The sequence below is a fragment of the Ochotona curzoniae genome, unplaced genomic scaffold (genome assembly GCF_017591425.1).
Source record: "Ochotona curzoniae isolate NIBS_2020 unplaced genomic scaffold, NIBS_Ocur_1.0 contig_1302, whole genome shotgun sequence".
NCBI lineage: Eukaryota > Metazoa > Chordata > Mammalia > Lagomorpha > Ochotonidae > Ochotona > Ochotona curzoniae.
The window spans coordinates 6,393,096-6,411,478 of record NW_024465035.1 but is presented as its reverse complement, the minus strand read 5'-3'; the positions used below and the strand labels follow the sequence as shown (position 1 = coordinate 6,411,478).

At 43.5% G+C, this 18,383-nt stretch overlaps 1 protein-coding gene across 2 annotated transcripts in view; it reads right to left on the bottom strand.

Annotated features, from left to right (window-relative positions):
- PLCL2 (phospholipase C like 2) overlaps nucleotides 1-18,383 on the bottom strand; it is a 123,762-nt gene that overhangs the window by 38,056 nt on the left and 67,323 nt on the right. For both annotated transcript variants that reach the window (XM_040963367.1, XM_040963377.1), the window contains exons 2-3: nucleotides 8,428-10,914; nucleotides 6,008-6,211 (exon numbers count right to left, since the gene is read on the bottom strand). In XM_040963367.1, the coding sequence (XP_040819301.1) occupies nucleotides 6,008-6,211; nucleotides 8,428-10,914 (2,691 nt within the window). The remainder of the gene's footprint in view (nucleotides 1-6,007; nucleotides 6,212-8,427; nucleotides 10,915-18,383) is intronic.

Sequence of the window (18,383 nt, the reverse complement as noted above, 5' to 3'; positions counted from 1 at the left end):
AAGGTCAAATCAGATTTTTACTTGGGCTAACCAAAACAGGCCAGAAAGTTGGGATTTGTCAAGGAGAAGCCGTTTTCTGAATTATTCTAGAATGCCATAGAGCTTTATCTCCTCGGGTGGAGATTTCCCCTTCCCTACAAAGGGTGGGCCCAGGCAGCACCCGGCAGGGAGAGCAATGGTACGCTGCAGATTCTCTTTCTTCAGCGGAGACACCAGGAATCCGTTAGCAATCACACACTGCGGGCAAGCGCTTTGCGGAGGAGCTCAGGGAAGGGGGGAACATCTGAGACACTCAGCATCCCACTGAAAAACCCGAGCACTTACAGTCCACGGCGGATCACGGCGACAGGTCAGATGTGCCAAAGAGAACTAAAACTTGGGGACGTCCCTCCTCCCCCTCAGCAAGATGAGAAAGCTACCTTCTCCTTTTCAGCTGGGTTGAGTGCGAAGTCTGTGGTGACAGACTTAGGCATAAAGTGACACGAGTGACTGAAACAACAGCCCAGGAGTGGAGACACTTCTCCTGCTCAGTCAAGGTCACTGTTCAAAATCCAGTGGAGACAAAAAGCTCACTCTATAGACTGGGATGAGGAAGCTAAACACTTTCTGAGTTTTGAAAAAACTACCAGTGCACATGATTTTAACCAAAAAGGACATATCCATAGAGCAATCCCAGAATTTAAAATTAATTTCCTGCAGGAAATGGCAGGGAGATTTAAAAAAAAAAAAAAGATTGTTTTTGTTGGAAAGTCAGATTTATAGAGAAAAGGACAGAGAGAAAGATCTTTTGTCCACTGGTTCACTCTCCAAGTGGCCACAACAGTCAGAACTAAACTGATCCGAAGCCAGGAGCCAGGAGTTTTCTCCAGGTCTCCCATGCAGGTGCAGGGTCCCAAGGCTTTGGGCCATCCTCAGCTGCTTTTCCAGGGCACAAGCAGGGAGCTGGATGGGAAGTGGGGCAGCTGGGACACAAACCTGTGTCCATATGGGATCCCGGCACTTTATAGGTAAAGGATTAACCAATTGAACCACCGCACCAGCCCCAACAAATAAATCTTAGGAAACAAATTAGATAGCTTTCAGCCACTGCAGAAACAAACAAAATAATGTTGTTCTGCTCAAGAAGAGAAAATATAAAAAATATGCTTTGAAGGAATTATACAAGAGCAAAATCCAATTTCCTTGTGGAATTGACAGAGAACCCAGGAATTAATTATTCTGCTTTTGCAAAGGAAGGGCAAAAAAAAATACAGTAGTCTAGTTTTATAAAAACATGTAGTTGTTTTCTGCTTGTTTGTTTTAAGGGCAGGTTTAGAAAGAAGTTCCCTGGCTTTTCTTGAGCTTTTGGCTTAAGACATATTTTATAAACATTTTCCAATAATGCAGGAAAATAAAATGCCTGAAAAATAAGCTTTCTGACTCAGCAAACGCTCTTGACAGAGCAGACACACCACAGAGGGCCTGTCACACCGTGAGCCCGAGCCGCTGCCCCGTGAAGCTGCCCCACTGGCTTTGGCTCAGGTGACCTCCACCGCAGAACCTGCTGCAGCACCAGCAGGTCTCCACTGCTCATTTACCAACACAGTGGCATTGCTTCCTGGCTTCCTCAGACGTTCACTGTCAGACAGCACGTCAGACAATTCGGTGCTTGTTTAACTGCTCCCCTCATCTCCTGTCCAAGGACACCAACTAACAACACGCTGACCCCAATAAGGCTTTCATCACTGCTCCTCCCAGAGAGCTGGATTTGGAACTCAATTGATAAAAAAAAGAAGTGATATGTGATGAGGTCTCTTGTAAGAGGTTGTCAGTCTAAATGATACTCTCTCCACAACTGTGCACTGTTTAGTATCTGGAAGGTACATGAGTGGAAAGTCCTTTTGAGTATATATTCCTCAGTGGTTTCTATGGAGACACGCAAAGCTAGAAAACTGGATTGAAACTATCATCTGATAATCACCACCACATGCAAATCTTGAAGCACCACTTTCCGGAAGTCTCCTATCTGCCAGGACTCCCTGCAGCTGCTGCATCTGACCATGGCACACGAGATGCCACCATCACAGCCTCTCTTCTTGGTACCTCCATTCCCTTCCAGTGGCGACTTGAACCCCTCTGGAGTGGCCAGTCACGTGTCCAGGCATACTGCCTCTGGACACATCAGCAGATCTCAGTCACCGATTTAAATTGCAGCCTTCCGGGCTTCTCATCAGCCCTCTGCAGGATGACCCCGCTCACGTTTCCCCAATCTCTCCCTCTTATCCTCCCTTCAACTTTCTTGCATCCTTTTCAAATCCAATCTTACCCTGAAGCATATTACTCTATTTGGCCTTTTGTCTACAGTTATAAACGTTGGTAAAGTTGACAACTTCAATTAAAAGAAGCTTTTAATGTCAAGTTCTGAAGCACAAGAGTGATAAAAAGAGCCACAGAAGAGACAAGGATCAATAGTAACCTCATTCCAGATCCTCTCTGGCCTGGCCCAGACCAGCCAACTACATTAATTATAAAATGTAATTTATCTTTTCACTGCTTCATGAAAAAATATGTGAAACCTCACCACAACCTAAGAGAACATCTCTGCTGAAGTATGCCAATTGCCAACATTTCTGCAAGAACACCTTCATCTCAAACGTTTCATTTAAGAGCTTTGTTTTACTTAATAAATACTTAAAGTCACATATTAGCAACTTACAGAAACGCACTCACAGACAACAAATAACTCTAGCAAAACATCCTGGTTCCCCTTTCTGAGAAACTCCACCATCTCCTAGAAGATGGACGTATCAGTGTACGCGTCCTTACTTAAACCTGAAAGCAATTAGAACGAAGGTGTAAGGAAAAGATGGAAACAAATTGGTTTCAAATGAGAACCACAGACAAAGGAACCAAGAGAAAGAATGGATTCATGCATCGCCTCCAAGCAGGTGCCTGCTGGCCCAGGAGCCACATCGGGGTCTCAACAAGCACACTGCCTACAGGAGAGGTGGGCCTCATTTCCTTCATTTCTGCTGCTGCTTCTCTTCTCTTCATTCCCTATGACTTTAAAGCAACTGAAGCATATTCCATGTTTTTAAAGAGCTGTGGCAAATCAATGGGAAAACCTTAAAAACCCTTTCTTTTTATGTAATATCTCACAAAATATTTAAATTTCACATTTTTTTTTCCTTGTAGAAGAGGAATGTTGCCTCTTTTGGTCTTTGTATGTTAGCACAGATCTCATAAAAGTTTTAAAATTCTAGTCTAAACCAGATGGTAAATCTGAATTTAATCAACAACGATAGCTAGAGAGCTGAATTATCACTCTCATCAATATTAAAAGGGTGGTTAAAGATCACTTCAGCTTAAGGAGGTGATGAATTATATCATTTTTCTGGATGGGAGAGACTCTGAGACACACGACAGGTCCGTCTTTCGAACGCCCTGTGTGTTCAGGAACAGCTGAGGTTCACCGCGGTCTCGTAAGCGCAGGCCACACAACGCTTCTCTTCTTTACCAGTCTACTCACATGAGAATCAACAGTGGGTATATTCAAGTTCATGTGTATACATTTGAAGTAAAATATTTAATTTTTTTCTGAAGTAACAATATGAAAGGCATGTTCAATTGCTGACTACCAAATTTCTTTGAGGGACTCTTGGCCTAACTACTGATTATTCTAAGCTCGTCTTGTGATATACATTAAGGGAAGCACAATGAATTATTCCACACCTTCAGGGGTGAGAATCAACCATGCAGGATGGATGACTTCAGGACCTGGAGGAGCCTGGTCTTCTTCGGCATACTCATCACTCAGCTAAATCCTCCACTGAGCTGACTCGAATATCGGATGCAGAGGCTGCACGAGCTTAGTCATGACTCTCCACGCCTCTGGACCATGACAGCCTCCCACGCCACCAGGCCTGGTTCTGGGGAGAGCCCTCGGTGCTCACATGGCGCGAGGACTCCCAGCGATAACACACCGGTGACGCTTCAGCCTCATTTCCCAGAATTCCACGCTTTCCATGTCTTTTTTGCTCTTAAATTTTGTTCTTAAAACTCCCGTCAAATGGTACATGGTAAGACCTTATATCATTAGTAAAATGCAATAATTTATTACCTGTATATAAAGAGAGGGACCCGAGGACCAGTTCCCTTAGCAGAGTCGGCCAGGAGAGTCTCAGTGATCCAGGCCAACAAACTGAGCGCTCACAGGCTGAGTGCCCAAGATACAGGATGAAGTGGGTCAGGAGCTCACAGGGACAGTGACTCCTCAGGGAAAGGCCAGGCTGCCCAGTGAGCCCCTCACAGCAGGAGGCTGCTTTTAATCCCAGTCTCCTCAACCACAGCTGTCATGTGCTGCTTCTGGATTCTATACAACATTACAAAATAAACAGCAATATTAAAAGTTACAGGCTGCCCAAGACCTTCAGTGCATTTTCCATTATTATTTTTTTAATGTATTATTTTATATTATTTTTAAATCTATTTTTTTCTGCCTAGGTCTCACAGATTAATTATCACAAGGTAACAGACCATTAAGTCACTGAAAAAAAGGGAATGTGAAATATTACAGAAGTTGTAATACTGCTGCAGTAGTCCTAAGAATTTAATTTTAAATGTTTTATAACACTTCACAGTTCAAAACAGAACAAATCAATAAAACTCAACATATAATGCAGCTTTTCTGATAACATTTCATAAAAGAGTAATTAAAGTGAATACATTCTGTCTTATCACTTCTATCACAACTTCAACAGGTGCAAATAAAAGCTATGTACTGAGTGTTATCATCAACTCGACCAGGAACAGGAAGGAGCAGAGAAGAAAGGAGCATTGAGAAATCCTATGCCAAATATTGCTGTGGTGCTGGAAAGGTCGCTGGCACCCATCAGGGCATTAATGCACTCTGCGAACTGAGCCACAATGCCACTCCTGCCCTGGTCAGACATCCGCCCTGGACTCCGCCCAGTCTACCATGTTGTCACCCACAAGGGGGCCTCCCACCTTGCTCTCACAATGTCCTGCCACAAAGCTCACAGTGAAGAATTGCATTATGTAAGTCCCTCTGAGTTTCAGCTTTCAGACCAATAAATAGATTGTCAAAAATATTTCTGTTAAAGTGTAGGAAGCCAATCCCGCCTGTCCTTGAGCAGGACAAGCTTCAGAAGCAAGTGTGTCCCGGTCTTACCTTGCGGTTTTTTTTTTGTTTTTTTTTGTTTTTTTTGACGTGAGAATGTGGCCCGTGAGGTTCTTCCCTCCAAGCACCCAGAGTGGCGAGAGGGAAAGCCTGCCCCTCTTGGAGGGAGATGTTCAGCACTACTCCTAGCCCAGATGGGTTGGCTGGTTACCCGCCAGTAAATCCTGCAAGTTCTGACAACCTCAGCTACGTCAAGAGATTGAAATGGGCTTTGGCTTACCAACTAAATTTTCCCTTTAGTTATGATAAATTAAGGAATGCAGTAAGAGCAGGATAGGATTAGAAGACAGAAACATTTGAGGTGTCCTGAGAATACCTCATTAATATTAAAATGACATGAATACAGGTGTCTCCGAGCAGCTGTTGTGAGGAAGAAACCATGACACAGTATGGGGTCATGCAAAAGAAGCACCTTTTATAGTCCTCAACATTTATTTATTTCAATGGAAGTTCTCACTTTCACCAATTCCAAAAATGAAAGCAAAATCAAAAGTGAATGAATCAGTGACTGGCTGCAGGAGAAGAACAGAAATTCCTTACTACATTGTGTGGAAAACAGGGCATACTTTAGGAATCAAAGCTCAGATGGGAGTTCATAAGACGTCAACTAACGTTCAATCAACAGAGGCAAGTGTCTGTGCCTCCTGCTCTAGGAAAGAATAAAACATGAAACTTGCAAATTCAGCAAGGTCAGGGAGCTATTTTTCCAACAGCGGTAAATGAAGCCCAGGGTGGGGAAGCACATTTGAGCCAGAGCTCCTGCCCACGTGCAGTGCGTTGTCTTCAGTGACTTCTGTCGCATAGGAAACAGACAGGAAAGCAACTCACCATGTCGTAGGTTGTTACAATCTTCTTCAGGACCTCTGGCACGATACCCTGCAGCTCCATCGTGGGGTAGGGCTCGCTGAGGTTCAGGACTACCAGGGGGCTGTTATCAGGTCCCAGGAAGCGGGGGGACACGGCCAACATGCACTGCATGAGATTGGCCACAGAGGACAGGCCACACAGCTCCTTAAAGGACACCACTGCGTTCTGTTAAATGGAAGGAAAGGTGGCACAGTTAACCAGGGATTTCGATGTCTCACGGATAGGATACTGATTATACTTGATTATACTGGTACGACAGTTATTATCAATTATATGACAGAATGGCTAATGACTGCTTTATTCTGGGAAAAATGGCTATTTCCCAAAGTAAATATAATTATAGATATCTGTAATAAAAACTTATCAAAAGTACTGAAAATGCAAATAAGTCAAATTCTTCAAAAGGGCAAGGCCTCTTTTCAGATCAAAGTTCATAGTACAGTCAAGGTTGACAGGCAAATATGAACAAACAAAAGGAATGGCTTCTACATTTGCAAAGAGATAGGAAAAAAATCAAATTGGGTTTAAAACACATAGCAAACAAACCACTTACCCTACCAAGGGAAGGGCTACTAATGAGGTAGGAGCTTGAGTCCCTCTCATCTGTGTGCAGGCTGCAGCTGCCTCGATTCTTCTCTCTTTTTAATGATCAGAGTCTGCCATTAAATATCCATTCAACCACTGACTCCGCATCCACGGTGTGGATGAAGTAGTGGCTTTAGCTATAAACGCTGCTATCTGTAGAGTCACACAGCTAATAAGTGAGAGTCAAGATTTTACTTGAAAACTGTTGATGTTAAGGTCTGTATCTTTAATCACCATGCTATAATAAAAGGTCAACTCTGCTCACAATATGATTCCAAGCACTCTTGAGGTCCTGATCTGGGCTTTGCAGGTGGCCAGAAGAAAAGATCCAGGCCCTGTAGAATTTGTGTCTTTTGCTCTTAAATCACCTGGGTTCTTGGGAATGAGCAACACTTCGAACGTAAGCATTTTATCTTTATTAATATTCCTTTAAAGATTTATTGCTTTATTAGAAAGGCAGATTTATAGAGAGAAGGAGCAACAGAGAAAAAGATGTTCTATCCACTGGCTCACTCCCCAAGTGGCCACATGGCTGGAGCTCAACTGATCTGAAGCCAGGAGCCAGGAGCTTCTTCTAGGTCTCCCAAGTGGGTGCAGGGTCCCAAGGCTTTGGGCCAACTTCTACTGCTTTCCCAGGCCACAAGCAGGGAGCTGGATGGAAGTGGGGCAGCCTAGACATTAACCTGCACACATATGGGATCCTGGCATGTGCAAGGCAAGGATTTAGTCATTCAGCCATCATGCCAGGCCCTAATATTTGTTTAAACTGAGCATCAACCTATGTAAATTTTTCTCAAAATCTCCTAGACATTCACTGTATATGTCATCTTCCTATATCTAAGTGGGGTCCGCAGGTAACTCCCTATTCTGTTTTCTTCACATCTCTTACTTGGATCTGTAGTGGTCCCATTTGTTAATCTGCCTGCTCCCTGTCTGTTTCCCCTTTCCAGTGTCACCATTCAGCAGAGTGCAAGCTTCCCCAGGGCAGGCAGACCATCTGTCTGTCCACCGCTGTACCCTGGAGGGTTAAAAGGCCTGCACTCTGCAGGTGCTGCTTAAACATCATGCCAGCTGCTCTGACAGGTCCATGCAGACACATGGGCCTGCAAGAGATGCTGCCTAGAATCTGGAAAAGTCTCAGGGGAACTCTGTCACACCAAGCAGCAGCTGGCTGGGAGGCAACAACGTGGCTCACTCGGAGTCGAGGGTTTACTGAGCCACATTCACCGACTCTCAGAAAGCCATGGAAAAGCCCTTCCTATTTGTGAAATGCTCTTATCTAGAGGCGTGTGGACAAATCTCAAAGACCTTATTCCTCACTGCCTGAAGTCATTACATGTTGACTTAATGAATTATTATCTTAGATTGCTAATACATACAGACATCTTGAGTGCTTTACTTTTATACAATCAGCTATCCTCTAAAATCAAGATGAGTTCAATAAGTTAAGGCTCATTTTAGGGCCCATGATCTCCCCGGTGCTGCGGCACCATCAGATGTGCCTATTACTTTAAACTATATCTATTTTATCATCCATCTGTGTTCTAGTTGAGGAATGTTCAGAAATACCAGGCAGTCGCATGTATGCTATTAGAGAGAATGAAGAACTGCTAACTTCAGAGGGACTGAGCGGAGCAACAAGACGAGTGTATTTTAACAAGCAATCAATATGTTCCATAGCAACTGCAGTTTTGGCGAAATGGAAATTTAAAATTTAAAAGTTCAGCATACAGTTGTAAGCTGGGTATCAGTACCGCAGGGACCAGTGCTCAGTAAGAAGAGGGCCGAGTCCCTACCTGCATGTTCTCCCGCAGGTCCGTGGCGTCCCGGATCGGGGGCTGCGCGTTCTTGAACACCTCGTCCACAGTTTTAATCCACAGTGTTCTCAGAGATGCATACTCCCTGGATTTCTTCCCTTTTCTCACAGAAAGGCCCCTTTTGTGAGGTTTCCCTCCTCCTCTTCGGTTCGTAATAGCCACGTGGACGAAGAGCGAGGCATGAGCTAGGACCTCTCCCGTCAGGGACTGCAGGGGCACGTGGCGGTAGCCAGTCTGCAGGCACTCGAAGGGGATTGTGTACTGGCCAATGAACTCGTCCCCGATGTAGTCATCGTCCAGCACTACGAAGCGCACCATGGCCAGCTCGGGCAGATTGATTTGGAATTCAAAGCTCTCATCAAAGATGGGAGCGTCTCCATTCTGGTGCACGGTTTTTGTCCTCTGCTCGGCGCAGTCGGCGGGGATCCCGTGGATTTCAACATAGACGTAAGGATCCACCACGTCGCCTTTGGCACCTGACCCTTTGGGTTTAGGGAAGTTCTGCCCGCTGATGATTTTAATGTGAAGGAGCTGAGGTGAGACGCCCGGCACGGAATCCTTGGTGTTGGCGCTGAAGAAGGACACCTCCTCCCTCATGATGGCCGGCCGCAGGACATAGCCACAGTTGCCGTTCTGCCTAAACCAGCCGATGTTCAGGTCCATCATCAGGCCTGGCGTCTGGAAGTTCATCGCTACAATCTGACAGCCACATTTCCAAAAATCTTGAGGGTTCATGTTACTTGAGTCAATCCTCATGGGACTAGGGAACACCCGAGCCAGGAAACGCTTGTTGTAATTTACAAAGTCCCCGGGGTTCTCATTAGCGTATTTGCTGGCCAGAACTTCGTTGAAGGAACATACCTCCCAGTACTTCTGCACCTGAAATGACACCTGGAACTCCTTGAACTGGACGGACTTGCAGATGCTGACCAGTTCCGACAGCTCTTTGCAGAGCTGGAATCGCTTCACTGGCATGTTGTTGGGCTGCTCCACGTTCTCTTTCCCCATCCTCTGAGACATTTCTGCTCCTTCATCTTCATCAGTCACATCTCCTTCTACTCCGGAGCAATTTGAGGACAGCTTCTTGGCTTTAATTAGTATTTTCCCTTTCAGGACATCTGGGGATGGCAGGTAAGATTCCTCAACATTGGGTGATGTTGTGTAGAGCTTGTCTCCTAAAATTTTCTTCATGTGTTGAACCATCACCTTTTGCTGTTTAATGGAGCAGTGATTCTCTAAACACAAGATGAGAGGGTATTCGGAAGCAAAGAACGCGTACTTGTTAATGATGTCGATGACACTGCGGAACACGATCTGAGAGGTCATGGTGTGACCTGTGTAGATCACAGGCTCATTATCTGGCCCATCCCACACGTCCAGTTCAACACTCCGGCAGCCCATCTTAAGAGCGCGGATGTAGCCTGTGATGTCAGAGGGACCCCGGAACTGGTCCTCTATTAAGTACGTGTTATGAGATGAGTTGATAAAGTAATGGGAGAGAGGCTGCTTCATATCCTGACAGACCTTCTTGTGTTCTGGATCAAATATATAACAGTCAGATGACATAAGGTAATTAGTAAACCCGTCGATCGAGAGCCAACCTTTTTCTTGACCCTCTTTGGATGGCTCATATTTGTGAATGATTTCAAGACTTATTTCCTCATTTATATGTGCCACACCCTGTTCTGCCTCAAGGAACATCATAAGGTCCTTGGTATCAAGGAACTCTTTATTGCTCGAAAACTGAACTAAAAGGAAATAAATTTCAGGCCTAGTACAAAGCTCATGGAAAACCTCAACAAACTCTTCTTTTGTGACATCAGTACCACCTTTGTCCTTTGACTTGTGCAATTCTTTGAACTTGAGCTCAATTTTGCTCGTTTTCAAACCAGGGTTGAGGTTTCTGATGCACTGCACAGCACTACACAGGGCTATGTGTCCAAGGTTATCTACGTCAATGTCACTGAACATTTGTGAAATCCAAGAAGTCCTCATGTTGTCTTGGCTACTTTCTAACATATCAAGGGTATGCTTTCCATAAGAAATGAGGTACCGCAGTCCTGTGACCCAGATGTTTGCAATATCTGCAGAGTTGGCAACTAGATCAAGTGACTCATAATTCTCTCCGTAAATGACCGAGAATGCGCAATCTTCAGATATCTGATCTGAAATGCCATTGCTGCGGAATATGTCTGTATTTTTTCCTGTTCTCACTTCCTTGATGGACTTAATATCAATCTTGGCTTTCTCGGAATCCTTCTTAGATGGCTCCCACCTCAGGCTCTGCATGTCGGCATCTAGCAAAAAATACCGATGGTATATTCGGGAGTTGGAGCGAACCTTTTTGAGTTCTGAACCCTCAACCATAGAGTTGATGCAGTCGCTCGCGCTGCTGATCTTCTTCTCTGTCGGCATGCTGCTGAACGACACTGTCTTCTTCCGTTCCCTCTTTTGCTTTGTACCATCCTGGGAGGAAAAAACAGTGCATTAAAATAACAAGAACAGAGTTTAGGTTTAGTCCTAGGAATGGCAATTTAATTTCCTTGATTAAAATGACACAATTACGATTCCCTGTTCCGAGTCCTGTGATTAATGATGTCATTCATCTCTAAAGCCCAAGAGGTCTTGGAGCTCACAGCCTAGCGGCCACAGGTGAGAAATCATTACTGAATAAATGCAATTTGTATTTACTAAGAAACACGGTTTCGGTATCATTCCGTACAACCTTGTGTACAGAACAGACCATGTACTTTTCAGGGCCCAGAGCAAAATGAAAATGTCGAACTCCTTGTCCACAAGTGACTGGATCTCCGGAGAGGACAGAAGAGCATCACTCCCCGAGCCCTAAAGCTTGTCTCGTAGGAGCAGAGGCCTATCCAAAGGTTCAGATCATAAGCCTACATGTTTGAAAATTCACCTCCTATATCAACATTGCTCAAAGGCTTGTCACCGTGTTCTCTGCCTCAGGATCAACCGGGTGGTGCAGTTAAAGCGCAGAGTCCTACTTGCATGGAATCAAATCTCTGGGGGTGGTGCCAGGAATCTGCATTTCTGGAAGCGCCCCACATGATGGCTAGGCACACTAAAGTATGATAACCACCTCCTGGCCCCTTGGGCTCACTACCATGTGTGGACTGGCTCTTTCACGTTTTAGATTAGTCATTGCCTGAAATACTTCAGATAGGTTTCATATTGCATTAAGCCAATAGAGGAGACCTGGATCATAACTGAAAATGCTTCTGAAATCCTAGTGTTGATCTTATTAAAACCTACTACCATGTACCAGACTAATGCTTAGCACAATTATCAATTAAATACTTCTAGTACTTATAAAGTAGTAATACTTGCCAAGTGAAAATCTTCAGGCAGCACTTACGTCTCAGGAAGTTTGCATCAATGCTGTACTCTTTAGTATCCCTGCCTAATGTAACACCTTCTCACGTTTAGAGACTGACAGCACGTCTAGCAGAGTATTTAAGTCCTCTGTATAGATATCTTGATTATTCGGGGGGGGGGGGAAGAAATTGTGCAAATTGCTCTAAAACTTCTTTCATTAACCTAAAACAGGAGACTGCTTTTCACGAGGTATAAGAAATAAATGATAATTTTTCAGCAAATCATTTCAGACAAAAATAAGGAATAGGGATGGAGTTAAAATTATATAACTTTGTGATAACAAAGACAAAAAATGCAAAATATTACACTAAGGAAATTCTAATTTTCCTGCTCTGGACAGAATATATTTTAAATAATTCTTCTTTATATTTTAAAAAGTAATTACACTATTCTTTGTCTGGAATTCAAAATGCATGCTTATTTTCTCTACCCACATTTCTAAGCAATTTGCAGAAGGCAACGAATTTAAACTTTCAATCATATGGGTATCATTTCTCTTAAAAGTTTCAAAATGAACCGTAAGGGCTTTGTAATCAGATTGCCAAGATAAAACCTAAAGGCCACAGGCAGATTACTTCTCTACAAAGGAATCCTCAAAACAATAAATGCAAAACAGGTAAGAACGGTGGTAATTGCATCTATATAAAACTCTGAAGTGTGGCTGTTTCAAATCCCTAGAGCACAGACTGTATTCCATCTCTTCAAGTGAGTAGGCATGAAATTAAATTTGTAATCACCCATGCATAAAAGCATGAAACAAATGTATAAATTTCCTATTTCCTCAGAATGAAAGATGTTTCTACTTTTAAAAAGACATTTTCATTTGCTTTTGATAAAGACGCATACTAACTCAGTAGAGAAATTTTATAATCTTAAGAAATTATATTGTAATGGTATCACTAGTAATGTAGAAGTCACAAAGATAAATGGCAGTATTTGTCCATGAAATGTTATATAGTGTTTTCTTAAGACTGTAATCTTTTATTCTGTTATTTTTACATACTGATCAATACTCTTAATTTATTACAGGTAGGCATTTTGAAGTAATATGTTTCTTTGTTGTTAAGAGGGAGGACCAAATGACAAAATAGGCTCATGACATAAATGCATGCTCACCTATGCAGACCTAAGCAGCAGTTTTAACCCCAGGCCTTAGAAACATGACCTTGCTTGTCACAAGCCAGCCCTGGCTTTAACTGGTGCCTCTGGTCCCTGACTGCAGACTGCATACGACGGCCACCCAAGCACAGGCTGACAGAACGACGGCAGGGACACCCTGCCCGGGAGCCTCTGGCCTCCCCTTCCACTGTATGCTGTGACGTAGAATCATCCGGGCCTCTCCACAGAACACCAAGGCCTTTCTAGAGAGACCGGCAACCCCTTCCTCTCTCACAGAGAAAGCTGTCAGAAAACAGATAGGAGAGTGTGCTTGTTTAGGGAACCCCCCCAAAAAAACCGAACAGGTGTGAGATGCATCTCAGTCTTTTATATCAACCTTGCTTCCGTTCTTCAGCCCCAGCACTGACAAAACTTGCCTAAGCTAAGAAGCAGCTGGTCACTGTCAGAGTTAGACTCTATCTTCTATGTTGCTTCACAGCATAAGTTAGTCTAAACTTAAGTATGGAAATACTCAAACTATACATGCTGTACATAGCTTTTTTTTTTTTTTTAACTGGAGAACACTAAATGAAGGTTAGCTACATGCACTGACTACATAAATCTAGAGAAAAATAAACAGGTTTCTGGTGAGGTGGGTATGGCTCAATATACTTTTTTAAAAAAGAATATAATAATTTCTCCGAGTTGGCTATAAATGCGTACATTTTAAGTACTCATCACCCAAACCATCTTAGTGGTGAGCACAGAGGGAACGCTTCGTGGGCGGGTCTTTGGCTTGGCTTAGGGATCCTGCGTTCAGTGCCACAGGGCCCGGGCCCAGCTGGTCCTCCGGCTCTTGGCCCCAGCTTCCAGCTAAGGCACACCCTGGCAGGCTGCACTGCTGGGTCGTTCACGTCGCTGGGTCTCTGCTGCCCCAGGAGGAGAACTGGTGGGACTTCCCTGCTACTACATGCAGCCCAGCTCAGTCCCCGTGGCCACTGCAGGCACCTGGGGAGTGACTCGGAGGATGGGAGCCCTCTCTGGGCATCTGTCCGTCTCTCCGCCTTTCAGAGGAAAAATTAAACGAAAACAAACTTGATCCACTGGTACATTACTTGGTTAGCAGTTTTTAAAATGAAGAAAAGGAGCATGCACAAAGAAGTCCAGTTTAGGGGAAAAAAAACTTCCAAAAGAAATTCCCTCTATATCAACCCTGAAATTTGTGTTTATTGATAGATAATCATAAACTAGAAAAAAATCTAAAAGATTCATTTATACATTACCCACCACTTATTTATAAAATTACAATTTTGGGAAAGAAATGATTTTCGATAAATAATGAACAGGAAAGAGATTGCACATGCTTTTCTTTTATCACCACAAATTCAAAAGAATAAAAATATAGAGCCAATATTTGGCATTAAATGGAAATAGTCACATTAAGTCCTCTGGGGGAAAACATTTCTAACAAAAACGTCCTACTTCTTATTAGAAGGTTGTCATGAAAAACAGATAACCACCTGGGACAGATGTTTGGTGCACTGGGCCCTACAGGATCTTTCAGGACCCCAGCATCCTGGAGTGCCTGGTTTGAATCCCAGCTCCTCTGCTGTCGATCCCAGCTTCCTACTAGTGCACACCATGCAAGACAGCAGATGATGGCTCAAGTATGTGGGTCCCTGCTTCCCACACGGGGACCTCGACAGAGTTCCAGCACCGAGCTTTGTGACCATCTGGGGGAATGAACCAGAGGATAGAAGGTCTCTTTCTTTCTATTTCTCCTTACCTTTCAAAAACATGAAAAAAAAAAAAAAGGACGCAAAATACTTTTAAAAAGTTATGCTACATTTAAATTACCATCTGGAAATTCTAAGAAATTATAGCAATTTCATGGACAGGTATGGGCAGTTTCATTCTGAAATGAGGTGACAGAGTGGACCTCAATTTTTTCTACTGGCAACAATGTCCAGGAACTGACTCAGTGGATCCAGCTGGTTCTGGAGGGGAGGAAGCTGATGGTCTAGAGGGCCACAGATGGCTAACGCCCTGCTGGAAGAATCCTCTCCTTTGCTGCTACATTCCGGCTTCTGCCTGGTTTCCCTCAGTAAGCAGCATGAGGAACAGATGCCTCAGCATCCAGCGACATAGTGAGCAAGTCAGGGAGTGGTTCTGGTGTACAGGACAGAGGGATACAGAGTGGAAGAGGGTGTGGTTGTGAAACAAAGCAATGGTTTACCCTCTGGTCTGTTCTGAGTCAAGTTGTTTGATTGGAATTATAAATAACACCAAAGAAAGCTATGGGTTCTTTGTGTTTATCGAAGGGGGTCCGGGGTTAGACAGGTGAGGAACACAGCATTCAAGCAATTTCTTTCAAAAACAAAACAAAACATTAGGACTTGTGGTCCAGCAAAGGAAAACAGCAAGGCCTCACATTTTTCAGCTCAATAACAGTAACTCTGAATCAAAAGAATGTCATGCCGGGCGCATGAGGGCTACCTTGCAAGGTTTCCTACATATCTTTAAAACTTTGATGTGCTCTCCAAGATAAGCAAAAGGAAAGAGAAGGGGAAAAAAAATAGATCTGAGGCAAAATGGTCACTCTTCAGGTCATTTTATAAAATAAGATGAATTGAAGAATAAAATAACTAATAGAAAAGCTAAGTATGGTCAAATGCTGCTTCCCAGTCATGTCGAAGGGCCCTTTATTAAAGTAACAGGAAGCTCCTTGGCCCATGGAAACCTCTTGTGCTCATCCTCCATTCCCAAGATGCACTCTACCGCATTCCAAAGGCTCCCCCATCCACGTTTGGTTAGGAGTCCATGAGGGCAGGGTCTGTTGATGGCTTGGGAATCTATGGGTCACTTCAATGCCATCAAGTGGAGGCAAGTTTGGATGCCTTAAGATGCAGAAAGCTATGCTAACAAGAAAAAGCCAGTCTATAAAACTGGACTCCTTCTTGTACCCAACAGAGAGCTGTGGTATTATGAAAATGATTCAGAAATTGATTCAAACAGCGATGAGTCCCTCTCCCTCCAAAGAGAAACAGACAGGCTTCTTCAGGCTTGCTCAGAGCCTGGGAAGAAGAGGAGAGAAGTCAATTAAAAATGTAAGTTCCTAAAAGCCAAGCATCAGCTAGTATATTTGGTTTAGAATAACCAGGTCCCCCAGGTTCCCGGGAAGAGTCTGTGCTCACTTCCAGGTCTTCTCCATGGATGCTCCTGAGAAAGGCTAGGGGGTGAGCAGGAAGGAGGCCCCTTCCTGGACACAGACATGCTGGAGGCGATGGCTGCCACTGGGAGACAGCGTTGACAGCATGAAACTTGGATACTTCCTCAAGCTCCTCTCCTAGGAAGCAACAGTCCTAAGCCACCAGTGAGTGACTGTCTTCTATCTCCCATGGCCACTGGGGAAAAGGTCGAAGCAAAATCCATTTACCTTAGAAGCAGGAAAAGCTGCACCAGCACAAGGGGAAGCAGATACTGGAACTCAGAAGACTAGTAATAAACGTCTGTTATGATTAGGGGAAGGGCAGGAAATCATCTCCTGCCCAAATTCAATACTGGCACAGTTGGTTTTGCTGCCACAGAAATCAGGGCAGGAATGTCATGAAGGCTCACCGCTGAGGCCCAGGGGTACAGGGCTACCTAAGATGGCAGACCCCTCACGGACACAGAAATTCACAGCTGTCCACTAAAGGTAGGGTGGGCACACTGATTAAACACCCTCTGCCACCTAGACACAAAAAGAATCTGAAGTCAGTGGTGCACAGACGGCAACAATGGCAACTCCAACTTGGCTCAGTTACTGATTAGACCGACTCAACTTCCCAAACACTACTGACCTGGAAGGGGAGGCACATGGACTTGAGAATATAAATATTATTTACCTCAGCCTCTATTACACATGATGTCTAGCATTCAATAAAAATTGCAGGACACATAAAAGAAAAAAGCAGCATAATAAAAAATGATTATGCATTCTACAGAGCCAGATTCAGAGGTGATGCAGAAATGAGAGCTAACAGATGAGTACTTTATAACTATAGCTGATTTAAAGGAAAAAGACAACATACATGGCTAGATGGTATATATGCAGAGAAAAATGAAAATTATCTTCCAAAAGTCCAACAGAAATGTTATTTTCAAAAATGAAAACTTTGGGGCCACCATTGTGTAACAGTGTGTTGAGCCACAGCCTATAGTGCCTGCATCCCATATGTATGTTGGTTCAAGTCCCAATTGCTCCACTTCCGATCCAGCTCCCAGACTATGACCTGGGAAAGCAGTATAGGATGGCCCAAAACCATGGGACCCCGTACCTGACTGGGAGCAGCTCCTGACTCCTGGCTTCAGATTGGCTCAGCTCTGGTCATTGGGGTCATTTAGGGAGAACCTGTGCATAGAAGGCCTTCTCTATCTCTCCTTCTTTCTCTATAAATCTACTTTTTAAATAAAAATAAATAAATCTCTAAAAAGAGAAATTATTGAAATGAAAACACAAAGGGAAAAAAGGTGAAAAAATATATACATAAGTACAAAAAGAGTTGCTGTCTAGCTTACTGAAAGTAGAGTCCCGAAAGCATGATCCTGCGCACGCACACACACACACACACACCCTAGACATTACTGTCAAAACCCAATTATAAAGAGAAAAGTTTTAAGACAGATAGAGAAGGAAGAAGCACAAATAAGAATTATACTTCAGGTGAATCACCGGAGACTCACATATCTAGCCATGAGGTTGTCTCTGTGACAACCAGCTTGCAAATATACTACAAACAAGGAATAGTTGTGTAGGAAAGATTGTTCTCTTTCAAAGAACTCGAGTCCCCAAATTTTTCCATGCTTTCAAAGACAAAGGTGTGCGCAGCATACATGTTGGTGTGCCAGGATTCAAAAAAATTTTCAGCAGTGCTACTGGACTTTCACTGGATTCTTAAAAAGTGATCTGGTAATCCATTTCCTTATTCTAAGAGGTCTAGAATCACAGCCTATTGATGTAAATTTAGAAAAATAAAAAGATTATTGCTCCCTAAGAAATAATGTCAGTCTTAAATATTATAGTAAAAGAAAATGGAAGTGTTCTACAGGGTTGTAAAAAAAAAATTTGAGGCTAACCAAAAGAGCAAGGGTAAAACTTAGACAGAGGAAAGAAAAAGAAAAATACGTGATTTGCAGATGTGTGTTACAGACGTTTCCTAATAAAACTCTGCCACAGAGAGAGATGCATTGGTAGCTGTGAAATGGATTTCTTTATATGAAAGTAGAACAAAACAATCCAATGGCTTAAAAACTTCCTAGTTCAGAAATCCTTCACGGGAATGTGGCAAGCCACAAGATCTGGCCACCACTGCATTTCCTCTTATCTGAGCTTCCCTACATGTGAAACAGGCGCCAAAATCATGCCTCCCCTGCATACACTGCTCAGAACACCTGCTGCA